This window comes from Penaeus monodon, chromosome 3 (assembly GCF_015228065.2).
Source record: "Penaeus monodon isolate SGIC_2016 chromosome 3, NSTDA_Pmon_1, whole genome shotgun sequence".
Taxonomy (NCBI): domain Eukaryota; kingdom Metazoa; phylum Arthropoda; class Malacostraca; order Decapoda; family Penaeidae; genus Penaeus; species Penaeus monodon.
In genome coordinates this window covers 19,157,136-19,171,595 of record NC_051388.1, presented here as the reverse complement: position 1 = coordinate 19,171,595, position 14,460 = coordinate 19,157,136, and the positions used below count along the sequence as shown (strand labels likewise).

The window sequence follows — 14,460 nt, the reverse complement described above, 5'->3', positions numbered from 1 at the left end:
GGTTTTCAACGCATCTGCGCGAGCCCAAAGACGGGTTTCCCCCTCCTATTTCCGCCTGAACAGTTAATTATATACCAACTAGGCCCACCACTTGCCCCCACGTGCCGAACCGGGTTTGTTTTGCTAATTAACCTTAAGGGACATGCGGTTTTTCCTAAAATGTCCCAGCCTCAACTCTCATTTTTGTACAACCTACAATGAAAACTAGTAAATATGTTCAGCTTTCCCATATGTATAACTCTTTTGCACGCCAATACAGTGCATTCTCTTCTGATAAAAAAAAGACCAGGGTAAACATCGATTAGGGATCCTCTGTTTATGATGATATAAGAAAAGATGAATTAGAACAAAAGGTGGCAGCTTTTCAGTAATTTACTCCCCCTCCACAAATTGTCTATAGTACCCCCCTACAAGTATATACAAAGAAAAGGAACTATGCAACGGTAACCACTAATGTTGGTTACTATAGTTTCATTCAATCTAGCAAATATGCTGTTTTGTCTGCTACGGGAAGGGGAAAAAATATTGTAAAAAGAAAAAATCCCTTGCCGACGGGAAATAATCCAACAAAAACTTTACTTCTCGTTTTCCCCTGACATGGTCTTTCTCACAGTCTACAAACTGCTATAAGAGACGGGGCTAGATAAGTTGCTATTTTTAAGTCGGACTACGGCGACTGTAGTTTCATTTATCTAGCAAATATGTTTTTTTGTCTCCTACAAGAAGGGGAAAAATATTAAAAAAGGACCAAATGACCCTGCCAACGGTATAATTCACCAAACTTTACTTCTCGATTTCCCCGTCATTGCCTTTCTACAAATATGCAGAAAGAGATAGAGCTAGATAAGTTGTTATCTTTAAGAGACGATCACCTCACCGCCGGACTATGGTGATTTACTTCACCGGGAAACGTAATTCAGAAAACCGCTTATTAAGTAATACATACATATATTTTCTTAAATCTTTTAAAAATTTGGAAAATTTATCTTTAAGTCGACACTGAATAACTTGCTACTCGACCTCTTCCACATTTTCTAAAGAACTTAATATACAAGCATGCCAATAAAGAAAACATCTTCACCTATAATTTTTCACTATGCCACTAGTTGCTGCAGTGACGAAAACTGTTAAAGCCCCATGCAAACTATTTCTATCTTCAAGAATCAAAAAAGAAGGCTTTGTTTAATTGTTAACACATTTTCCCCTTTTAGCAATTGACTCTTTATCAAAACCAAGAACTTTTATGAAATATGAAAAAAGAGGTAAAATAATATAACTCCCCATGTTATAAAGCTTTTATAATTGTTCGCATATTGGACAAAGACACACACAAATTAGCCTAAAGCAGAGATTTTTGACCATGGGTACTTTTACCAGAGGGAGAAAAAAATATACATGGCACCCGCGATGTGATAGATCTTAGCAGGCAGCATGTGATTTTCCAACTGATGCGTTTTTTTCTTTTCTTAAACCGAGTTATCAACAACTGTATATTATATTTCTTAATCAAAACGTTCTTTGCAAAAAAAAAATAATAATAATAAATAAATAAAGGTGCTTTCTTGTTGTGTGTCTACATTAGATATTCTTGTTTACTGGCAGTAAAGGGTATATGACGAGCAACATACAGTCGAGGGGGTAGTTATGGAGAAAGGGTTGAAAATCACAGTTATAAAGGGGAAAAAGCCGCAACCGAAGCAATATTTTCTAAATGACAATTAAAAAGCATTCGTTTAGGAGAAAAAATATTCGCATTACCTCATAATAAGGGAGGGAAAAGCTTCTTTTCATAACTTAGAGAAAGCAAAATGCCCTTTTTTCAAATACAACGCCGCCGCCGCGTGCGGTTTTACTTCCCCGCGCGCGCATCCGCGTCAGTGATGAGTGCGGCGCGTGCGGGAATATAGAGCCCCTCGTTTTAAGCTGCGGTCAACATTACAGGGAGAAATATTCTCTGACGACGAAGAAGACGGTGATAACGTAGGCAGTTTACGTGCTGAATGATTATAATGTAACCGCCAAGTAAAAGTTTTGTTAACAAGGCATTGTGAGGAGTGCCATTGGCGGTCGCACATTTAGTGGGAAAATGTACAGCATTCTCAGACGTATGTACTTTCTCGTGGAAAATGTATTGGAGGATTGGGTATATTTCTTCCTTTAATAAAAAGGTTAGATGGTACTTTTATGAAAAAAAATATATATTGATACCATTGGTAAGCATTATTTGTAATTTAAGAATAAAAATTACACTTTTACATAAGGAAATTTTGGTAAAATACTAGCATGTAATGGCTCGATGCGGTTGTTAGTATTTATAAGCCTCTATCAGAATCTGAATGCTCCTTCCGACAGAGTAAACATGCCCGGAAGACAGCAAATCGTGCCTGTTACCGTCGTTTTTCTGTCTGCGAAGGGGAAAAAAAATAAAAAATTGTGAGGAAAAGCGAGAAGCAAAACTTGAATGTGAATGATGGAATTATAAATTCTGACAATTTTTCGTGGCAAATGTTTTGTACTATGATGATTGTGTATTGTCATACGAGTAATTACCTTTTTTAAAACTACTAATGAAAGACATATTCTATTTTAAAAATTTTATGTTTTCTTCGCAAGGAACCTCCAAGTTTGATATGGTATAAGCACCACCAATTCAAGTCAATCAATGTAAATACATATTTAGTGTTTGTGTAAAGTTATGTTATAGTTTCAATTATGGTTATAATCACCATTTTTTACATCCTCGCGGTAAATACAGCATCGCGCTTTAGTCGAGGGGAGAGGGGAGGAGGAGCAGATTTAGGAGAAGGGGTTTGAGGCCTCGCCCAACAAGATATGGCATGTTTGATAGGAAGAACAGAGCGTGAGCTAGCGGAACGAGTGGGTGTGAAGAACGATGTGCTACGAAGATCAACAACCGAGGCGAGCATTTCTAAAACTTTCTAGCTATCTAGAACATGGGGGGGTTTACCTTGGTCAATGATTGAATGGGTGCGATTTCCATGTAGATATTCATTACTATGCAGTTCTTCACAAAAGGAAACGAGAAAAGTACTTCCATGGTGTCGCTCTATTGTTCGCCTTTTCCTCACTTTCGCACGTCATTGATGGTTTTACTATGTCGTGAAGTTATTATCTCGTGACAAGCAGGGGTATTCCCTGATACCTGTCTGAGGTTGTCCGTTATCTGGATATTGCCTGGAGCATTGTCAGATTTTTGGGGAAAGGCATCTTTAGATAAATAAGACTTTTTGTTAAAGATGATAGCAATGCTATAACATTTTAACACTTACCATATATTTCCCAAGTCTAAAAAAACTGCTCAGTTCATATACATTTACTTCAATAATCACCCTTGTATTGAAAAAAAAAGGGGATTTGCTTTCTCTAAGTATGAAAGAAGCTTTTCCCTCCCTTATTATGAGGTAATGCGAATATTTTTTTCTCCTAAACGAATGCTTTTTACTTGTCATTTAGAAAATATTGCTTCGGTTGCGGCTTTTTCCCCTTTAGGACTGTGATTTTCAACCCTTTCTCTATACTTACCTCCTCGATTGTATGTTGCTCGTCATATACCCTTTACTGCCATGTAAAACAAAAATATCATGTAGACACACAACAAAAAAGCAACCCTTTTTTTATTTATTATTATTATTTTTTTTTTGCAAAAGAACGTTTTTATTAAGAAATATAATATACAGTGTTGATAACTCGGTTTAAGAAAAGAAAAAACGCATCAGTTGGAAAATCACATGCTGCCTGCTAAGATCTATCACATCGCGGGTGCCATGTTAAATTTTTTCTCCCTCTGGTAAAAGTACCCATGGTCAAAAATCTCTGCTTTAGGGTAATTTTTGTGTGTCTTTGTCCAATATGCGAACAATTATAAAAGCTTTATAACATGGGGAGTTATATTATTTTACCTCTTTTTTTCATATTTCAAAAGTTCTTGGTTTTTATAAAGAGTCAATTGCTAAAAGGGGGAAATGTGTTAACAATTAGTCAAAGCCTTCTTTTTTGATTTTTGAAGATAAAAATAGTTTGCATGGGTCTTTAACAGTTTTCGTCACTGCAGCAACTAGTGGCATAGTGAAAAATTATAGGTGAAGGATGTTTTCTTATTTGGGATGCTTGTATATTAAGTTCTTCAGAAAATGTGGGAAAAGGTCGAGTAGCAAGTTTTATTCAGTGTCGACTTAAAAATATTTTCTCAATTTGTAAAAGATTTAAGAAAATATATGTATGTATTACTTAATAATCGGTGTCTGAATGTACGTTTCCCGGTGAAGTAAATCACCATAGTCCGTCGGTGAGGTGATCGTCTCTTAAAGATAACAACTTATCTAGCTCTATCTCTTGCTGCATATTTGTAGAAAGGCAATGACGGGGAAATCGAGAAGTAAAGTTTGGTTGAATTATACCCGTTGGCAGGGTCATTTGTGTCCTTTTATAATATTTTTCCCGTTCTTGTAGGAGACAAAAAAACATATTTGCTAGATAAATGAAACTACAATCGCCGTAGTCCGACTTAAAGATAGCAACTTATCTAGCCCCGTCTCTTATAGCATGTTGTAGACTGGTGGAAAGACCATGTCGGGAAATCGAGAAGTAAAGTTTAGTTGGATTATTTCCCGTCGGCAAGGTTATTTGTCTTTTTACAATATTTTTTCCCGTTCCTGTAGCAGACAAAACAGCATATTTGCTAGATGAATGAAACTATAGTAACCAACATTAGTGGTTACCGTTGCTAGTTCCTTTTCTTCGTATATACTTGTGGGGGGTACTATAGACAATTTTTTTGGAGGGGGAGTAAATTACTGAAAGCTAGTCCACCTTCTGTTCTAATTCATCTTTTCTTTTATCTCATAAACAGAGGATCCCTAATCGTGTTTACCTGGTCTTTTTATATCAGAAGAGAATGCACTGTATTGGCGTTGCACAGAGTTATCTATGGGAAGCTGACATATTTACTAGTTTGCATTGTAGGTTGTACAAAAATGAGAGTTGAGGCTGGGACATTTTAGGAAATATACCGCATTGTCCCTTAAGGTTAATTAGCAAAACATAACTGGTTCGGCACGTGGGGACAAGTGGTGGTCCTAGTTGGTATATAATTAACTGTTCAGGCGGAAATAGGAGGGGGAAAAACCCCTTCCCTTTGGTCTCGCGCAAAATGCGTTGAAAACCCTATTAATGCTCTCTAAAAAAGAATAAAACCGGTGACTTTTCAACCCGTTAGGTAATTAAACTGTTGTAAAGCCTGAAATTTTCAAAGGTATGAGATAGTGGTTATCGCATTTACATTTACACAGAAAAAATTTTAAACTTGTTATTTTTCTTTTATTTGTATTACCCCCTTTATGATTGTGTTTGTGAAAGTCATAATAAAGACATTGAATACAACAAGAGTTTCATGATCCTTTTGAGTGAATTGTATTTTTATTAGAAAGATGCCTTTGGGATGTAAGATAGCTTATCAATAGTCCCGCGAAGTTAAGAAATTTATGTTGTTATTCTTTTTAGGGTTGCACCTGTTATATTATGATTAACTGTTGTATAAGCCTGCAATTTTCAAACGTGGCGTATGTTTGTTATCGCATTTACATTTACCAAAAAAAAATATAAGCCTGTTATTTTTTTCTTATTTGTGTTATCACCTGTTTTGGACGCGTGTTTGGTTCTTGAAAGTCATATTAAAAGGGATGTTGGGTACAACAAGAGTTTCATGATCATTTTCACTGAATTGGGATTTTTATTATGAGATCCCTTGGGATGTAAGAACGACTAGTATAACATGTTAAAAAAAGAGAGGAGTTCGCAAGTTTTAACAAACGTTCCCGCGAAGTTAAGAAATTCTGTTGAGATATTCTTATTAGAGTTGCATCTTTGTTATATTATGCATTTATAAACATTGTAAAGATATTGATTATGGTCTTTGCAATATTTGTTTTTATATATGCATATGGAGTGAGAAATGGATAGTGTCATATGCATTTTATTTTTTGTCTTATATTACGTAATGCGAACATTGTCATCTTAGTAAGGGTTAAAAAGGATTTCCTTTTCTTGGTTTGGGTTTTTACCTCAAGACGAGAGTGCACCCCCACCGTCTTACCTCTGAATTAGAAGAAATGATCATATTATCATCCTCATTATATGAAATTCGGGGGGATAATGATTTTTTATTTGTGTCTGTTTGTTGTACTAAAGCATATATGAAAACCTTGTTAGGGTTATTGATTATGACAGTTTCATTCATTAGGAGGGGTGGTCACTCGTCTGTAACAGGGTTCAATTCTCGATCCGGGTACAAGTTCAAACACGATGAATATTGCGGGGAAGGGTGTGGAGGGGGGGAGGGGTGGTGAGGGAGGTGGGTCATCAGTGACACCTGGCATCGGGTTGGATTATGATTGCATCATTCATTGGAGGGTGATCACTCGCACTTCGGTGCGGACTGTATTATCTCCTTAAGTAAGACTTGTGATTTGTTTGTTTGTACTTTTTTTTTGACTATTATTGCTTTGGGTATGGAGGAATGTGGGGGAGGGGCGGTAGGGAAAGGGGAAAGGGGGGTTGGTTTGGAGAGGAAGAGGGGGGGGTGAGAGGAACCCTTTAGGTGTGTGTATTAGACATCATTAGAGGGACATTTATGGATTATGTTAATTAGGGGATGATCATTCATCTGTAACAGGGTCAATTCTCGTCCTGGTACAAGTTTAAACTGGTGATTATTGCGGGGTGGTGGTGGGGGGGTATGGAAGAGGGTGGTGGTGGTGGTGGTGGTGGTGTGTGTGTTGTGTGTGTGTTGTGTGTGTGTGTGTGTGTGTGTGTGTGTGTGTGTGTGTGTGTGTGTGTGTGTGTGTGTGTGCGAGCGCATTTTATAGTGTTTATACAAACAAAAATAAAAGCATATATTGTATAAGAGTTTTTATAATCCTTTACACTTAATTTTATTCTTACTCTGGTACGTGAGAGAGGAGCGAAATTATCGGGGCATTAGCAGACCTGTGTGGGCCTATTTATTATTGATTTTAACAATTACAGTCATTAGGAGAGACGGTTTCCCTCGTCGTAAAAGAATTAATTCTCGATCTCGGTACAAGTTTAAACATGGTGAATATTGCGGTGTGGGTGGGAGGAGCCGCGGGGGGAGTCATCTGTAGCATCTGCCTACTGGTAATGATTTCGGTTACGGATTTTTGGTCATCTTTCTGTTATGATGTACTATTTTTGGACGTAAGGTATGTTGTTACCATCGTTAGCTATGGTTTAGTGGTTACCTCGTGATCATTAACCGCTTCACTCTCGATAAGGTTGTGTGATTACGCGGTGATCATTGATCTATGTCAACCTGCATTGGAGGAGATCCTCGTCTGTACATCACTGGTTATGAGTAATGATTTCGGATACGGATATTGATTAGTTAATCACTTTTCAGTGGTCATCTTTCTGTTATGATGCTCATTTTCAAAACCCTAAGGGGTGCGCGGGTTTGCCATCGCTAGCTATGGTCTAGTGGTTGCCTCGTGATCATTAACCTGCTTTACTCTCGATAAGGTTGTGTGGTTACGCAGTAATCATTAATCTATGTCACCTGTCACCTGCATTGGAGGGGATACTGTCTGTAGCTCATCATTTTTTTCATTATTTCTCTTTTGTTGGGTCTTGTACGAACATAAAATGCATATGTGAAAGTAGGTTTAATGATTTCCGGGTATTGATTTTGTTGTTGTGGACTTGGTTGCGGTTTGCGGTTTGTGTTTTCGTCATGGTCACTGATTACGTCACGGTCACTGACCTACCTTTCACATTCATGTACGTTGTGAATGTGCGCCGTTCTGTCCACCTACATTATTTCCTGCTTTCACTCTCGATAAGTTGTGTGGTTTCGCTGTGATCATTAATCTATGTCACCGGGCACCTGCATTGGAGGGGATACTCGTCTGTAGTATATCATTTGTTTTCATTATTTCTCATTATTTCTCTTATGAGGCATCATGTACGAACATAAAATACATATGTGAAAGTAGGTTAATGATTTCCGGGTATTGATTATGTTGTTGTGGACATTGGTTGCGGTTTGCGGTTTGTGGTTTCGTCAAGGTCACTGATTACGTCACGGTCACTGACCTACTTTCACATTCATGTACGTGTGTGAATGTGCGCCGTTCTGTCCATATTACAACTACTTATATATATATATGTCATGTGTATATAGATAATTTTACATATATATACAAACAAATGTACAAATTGAAATCCTTACAAATTCACACATAAACACATACGCACTTTTTTTATATACACATTTAGTATGCAAATATCTAAACAATTCAAAGTAGAAAAATATACAAACACTGAAGAATATTTACATAATACAAAATTGAAATATTGACAATAAAATAATAAAATGGTAAAGAAGACGATCATTTAAACATTAAAAAAAAAAAATTCCCTTAGAATACTCTCACAAATTTACCGAGATAATATACATTGCACTGAACAAGTACATTATGAATACAATTGTTTACGAAGTGAACAGCCTAAATCATCACAAAATACTTTTCAGCACACGTCGGATTCGCACGACTCCCTGGCGATGCATCTGCGGATTTAAAACAAGGGTTTTCATAGAACGTTCGCGTAAAGGGCTAGCATAACTGTGGCTAACGACCTTTATTAACTCATTAAATGGATCAAATCCCTTTGTTATAAATGGAATAAAATGTGCATATATATATATATATATATATATTATATATATATATATATATATATATATATATATATGTATGTATTAATATATATATTACATATATACATACATACCAGTATATACATATGGATTAGCATTAGTGTATGTATTCATATATCTATAATATATAGATAGATAGATAGATTACATATATACATATTTACATATATACATATACACATACACACACATATATGTGTGTGTGTGTGTCTGTGCGAGTGCAAATATATTAGAAATATACATGTAGACAGACAGCCAGGTAGGTAAAAAATACATAAATGATAAGTATGTCAATAAAAATACACGAGTAGATGCACAGAAAATTGATCATTTCCTGTAGAAAAGCACGTTCAGAAAGTTTTACATTCAGATACATTATATATAAACATGTGCATTACATACATCCGACATTCAGATACCACACAAAGCCCATATATATCATTTTATATATATATATATATATATATATATATATTATATATATATATATATTATAATATATACCCTACTATACATATATATATATTATATATATATATATTTTATATATTATATATATATATATATTATATAAAATATATACATATATATATACATATTAATCCCCCATCTATCGATCTCTCAATATATATATAATATATATATATATATATATATATATATATATATATATATATTTTGCATATTATTTAGTTATTACCTATCTCTATATATGCATGTATATATTTTACAGATAAATAGATATAGATGTGTATAATGCCCATATATACATCATGCACTATGTTTATAATAATATGCACGCACAAAACACAACCACACACATATGTGTGTGTGTGTTTGTGCATAAATCCATTATCAGCTATATATATATATATATATATATATATATATATATATATATATATACACAAACATATATATATAGGGTATATACCCAACAAATACATGTAAAGCAATTTCCTGTAACGAACAGTCACGAAGGAAACACAGGCACATTTGTGCGTTCAGGAAGCCGGAACATAAGGACTGAAATAGTATACTAATTTAACGCCAATAGGCTTTAACTACATCCTAGGATATGTTCGATTTCCGTTTCAGTCAGGATTGGTCCTTTACCTGCCCTGCCTTCTTCTACTCGGTATAAATATCGTGTTCCTCCAGGAACCGCCTTCACACTCGCCCTCTTCCTGCTCCGGAACACAAGCAGGTAAGGGACAAACGTGTCCTTTTTTCTGGTACTTCCGATTTTTTTTTTTTACGTAGCCTCATTGTCGACTTTTTTCACAGACTCACCATCATCATGAATTCTCGCATGTTTGTCGCCCTCCTCCTGTGCGGCCTCTGGGCCTCCTCCAAGTCTCTGCTCCTTCTGGGAACCACCGCTGCAGCCGGGACCATCGCCGTGACCACTGTCACCGCTTCTGCAGCGGCAGCTTTGGGCGTGGGCGCCCTTGCGGTGCTCAAAGGAGTTCTTATCGGGAAGCATCTGAAGCGCCGTTACAGGAGGGACGTCGATTCCATTGAAGAGGACGTTGCAACAGAAGTAAGTTCACGCTTATATAAACTATTCACAAAATTTACTTGTGCACCTAGGTATATGTGAACTGGAAAAATATAAAGGAATTCTGGTTTTTATTAATGTTATTCTTTTCGCTGCAACAGATTGCTGTGGCACAGAAGATGGACTCAGCTGGTTGCGTGGCCAAGCTTTTGTGCGAAATCGAGTCCATGTCTGATGAACAGCTCACGCCAGCCATGTCCACCTTCAAGTCCGCCTTCGAGAATAACCACAACCTCGAGGGCTCTCGAGGCGTCTACGATCTGGCCATCACCTTTGGCTCCAAGTTCGCCACGAAAGACGCCAAGGCCTGCAGCGTCCTCTTCGACAAGTGCGTCCTCTCCAGAGAGGATCTCTCCTTCATGTTGGATTCTACCTTTTCATGCTAGTCATGAGCACCACCTTAGACTAAGAACCTCATAATCACACCATCATGCGCACACGCAGGCAGACTGAGTGGATCGGAGTCTTCAGCATGACCAGAGATAGCTTTCAGTCCCTCATTGACTGGACCTGAGAGTTACAGTGTTCACTTTATTACTCATCTTTTGCCTATCATAAATTTAAAAAAACCATACTTAAAAAGATTATATCCCTTTCCTTTTCTCTAAAAACTAAATGTTATAAGTTAAATACGAAGATATTAATAGAATACCTTTTATATATTAGTACACACATATAAACATACACAAAACACACACACATATATGTGGTGTGTGTGTGCATATATATACACCACATACACATATCTACAACAACAACATACATATATGATTTTAATATGTTCATTAAAATCAAATAAACAAAAATTACAGCATGTGTAGCTGTTAGTGTATATTTACGATGATAAAGTTTTAGTTTCTGTAAAAAAAAACAATTTTCATATGCATAAATTAAATAATCATATATCTCTAAATGGGGCCCTTTCCTACGTTTACACATGTACGACGCGTTTTGGTATGGCATACAAAATAATGTATATATGCATGTATAATATACACACACCATACACACTTGCCACCAATCGTGCATGTTCGTCATTCATGAATTCGCTTAAAAGTCATGACGGTGTGCCGGTGGTCGTAGCCGTCGTATGGTCACGTTGTCTTATTATAAAGCGTTGTGTTTTGTCATTATTATTTACGACTTGTTTATTTGGGGTGCAACCAGTAAGTAGCTGAATACTAACGTATTTTACTTTAATAATTAATCAATATTAAACATTATCGTTTATTAGTGTTTTTGACGTACGTTTTTCTAAGTGTCAAGAAAAAAAAATATTTTGTTAAAATTAAAATAAAAGATGTCACATTTAAATATCGTTTGACTGTAAAGACCAGTCAAGATGCGGGACTTTCTCTAGAAGATATCAATACCTTTAGATGCTTACGAGGAGGAGAGATATAAAGAATAGAGAGAAGAGGAGCAAAGAGAAAGAGGGAAAGGGAGAGAGAATGCCCAAAATTTAAGAAATTGAAATTGAGGCGGAAGCAGGAAAAGACGCCAGCATAAGTTGGAATTTCTAAAATGGGTTTAGGAAACCAAGGCTCTGTAGTTTAACGCGGGTCAGTCTGCTTTTCCCCATTTCAAATGTCACAATTTCTGTGAGGGCAAAAGATATATTCATAATTATCTTGTACATTTTGAGGAGATTGTGGTCTGCAGAATTGTGAGGCAGAGCGTTATCATAAAGGTTTAAGTAAGCCTTGAAAACTTATACGAGTTCACCCAAAAATGTTTTCTAAAAATTACAAATTTCTTAAAGGATGTCTTTGCTTAAAACTTAATTCCTTAGATGCAGAGTCTTATCGTAACAAATCCAGGAAAGCAAAGTGAACGACACCAAGTCGTAAGTTGAATTAGTTACTAGAAGGGAACAAAAATCTAAGAAGTTAGATACTCATAGTGAGGTGAGGGGGGATTTAAATGCCCTTTTGTGACTTCCTTGTTAGAGACGAATTACTAAGCCACTGGTCTTCAGATATGAGGATATTTTTAAAAGAGCGATTATTTGACAGCTCTCTTTATATGGCTCAAGCTGCCGACATATTCCGAGCCTCCGCATCGGAGAATCAAATCGCGGAAGACATTCCCCACGAGAGAGGAACGAGTGAAAGGCACGACGCCAAGCCCGAAGCGGTGTGTCCCCAACTGCAGAGCAACAAGGCACATTCGACCTAACTGTCCTAAAGAAAAAAACTAAATGAAAAAGTTTATATATATGTATATATATATATATATATATATATATATATATTATTGATATATTACATATACATATATATGTATATATATATATATATATATATATATATATATAATGTGTGTGTGTGTGTGTGTGTATATATATATATATATATATATATATATATATATATTATATATATATGCCATGTAGATACATTAATATATGTGTGTGTGTAACTTCCGCCTATCCCACACAGTTGAAACGCATAGCTATGTGGTCAGCCAACACGTAGGGTAACCCTGCGCGATGCTTCACCCAGATGCAGAAAGGTTCTTCACCCCCTGCATGTCCTTCGGCCGCTATAAATACGCACTGAACCCCTTTCGGGTCGGTCCCAGAACCCTGTACGCCCTCCCCAGGAACACAGGTACAGGACAGAGACTCTGAAATTTGACTTGATTTTTTTAGACTGTCAGTGTTTATTTATTGGTTGCGCTAGCCTTAAAAGTACATAAATGTTGATAACAATTAGACTAATAGAGCATTTCAATGATAGACATGAGAATATAATAATAATAATGATAATCATGAGAATGATGTCAAGACAAAAATGTACTGCATTCTACATTTTTCTTTGAAATACCAATTTCTCCCTTTAGCTTGCACCGTGAATTCTCGCGTGTTCGTCGCTCTCCTCCTGTGCGGCCTCTGGGCCTCCTCCGAGTCTCTCCTCCTCTTGGGAACCACCGCCGCAGCCGGGACCATCGCCGCTACCACTGTCACCGCTTCTGCAGCGGCAGCTTTGGGCGTGGGCGCCCTTGCGGTGCTCAAGGGAGTTCTTATCGGGAAGCATCTGAAGCGCCGTTACAGGAGGGACGTCGATTCCATGGAGATCGAGGACGAAGCCGAGGTTTGTACTGCCGAAGAGGAAGGTTCTACTGAAAGTCTTTAACATTAGATAGATAGATTATTATTTTAAAGCGTGCTTCTCACGAACACAAACAATATTTACGCACTGCACGAAGTGTGTCTAATCCCACATACCTTATTCCTCCAAAGGTGGCCGTCGCCCAGAACCTGGATTCGGCCGGATGCATCGCCAAGTTGCTCTGCGAGTCGGGGCACGCCCGCCGACCGCCTCACTCCATCCATGTCCACCTTCAAGACGGCCCTCGAGAATCCGACAACCTCAAGTCTCCCGCATCGAGTACGACCGGGCCATCGCCCTCGCCAAGGACGACCCCAAGGCTTGCAGCGTCCAATTCGCAATGCTCCTTTCCAGGGAGGATCTCTTCGTCATGCTCGACACCGTCTTTTCATGCTAGATAAACCTCATCATTCACCCATCACTCATTTTATACAAACATTTATCTCAGGAGTTTACTAGACATTCTCTTTCCTCATCTTGAACAATCATTCAAAATTTCACATTCTAATTTACACACTACTGATTCACTTTCCCTGAGCAAAGATTAGCTGTCAAGAATCAAAGACTGGAATCTCGTGCAAAGTGTGACTGATTGGATCTGAGAACCTGCTTCTGTGCTTGCAATAAACACTAAAACTTATCCTTTTCGAGACTTATTTATAAACCTCTCTTCAATAACCACTTCACTTCGATTCTATAAAAATCATGTACATATGCATAAATATTCTACGTTATAAATAAGTTTATATTATATATATTCATATATATATATATATATAAAATATATATGTTATATATGCATATGCATATATATATTATAATTATATATATTTTATATATTATATATATACATTATATATATATATATATTATATTTTAAAACCTATATATATATAATATTATATATATATATATTTTAAAATATGCATGTTCATACAAATGTAGATATCCTTACAAATTTAGGTATAGATATTTACGCAGATATCTTCAAAAATCACATGAAAATACTAAAGAATATTTACACAAAAAAA

At 36.6% G+C, this 14,460-nt stretch overlaps 1 protein-coding gene and 1 pseudogene across 1 annotated transcript; both read left to right on the top strand.

Annotated features, from left to right (window-relative positions):
* The first annotated feature begins 9,929 nt into the window (after positions 1 to 9,929).
* Positions 9,930 to 10,858, top strand: LOC119593172. The gene is made up of 3 exons (XM_037942151.1): positions 9,930 to 9,962; positions 10,043 to 10,298; positions 10,418 to 10,858. The coding sequence occupies exons 2-3, from the start codon at positions 10,056 to 10,058 to the stop codon at positions 10,700 to 10,702; spliced, it is 528 nt and encodes a 175-aa protein (XP_037798079.1). The 5' UTR covers positions 9,930 to 9,962; positions 10,043 to 10,055; the 3' UTR covers positions 10,703 to 10,858.
* Positions 10,859 to 12,807: 1,949 nt separating this feature from the next.
* LOC119585434 lies at positions 12,808 to 13,826 on the top strand (annotated as a pseudogene).
* Positions 13,827 to 14,460: the final 634 nt, after the last annotated feature.

Bases quoted from the DNA above. Each gene is read 5' to 3' on its own strand.
- LOC119593172 (XM_037942151.1), top strand. From the start codon at position 10,056: ATGAATTCTCGCATGTTTGTCGCCCTCCTCCTGTGCGGCCTCTGGGCC. The intron at 10,299-10,417 runs GTAAGTTCACGC...TCGCTGCAACAG, and splicing joins AAGAGGACGTTGCAACAGAA to ATTGCTGTGGCACAGAAGAT.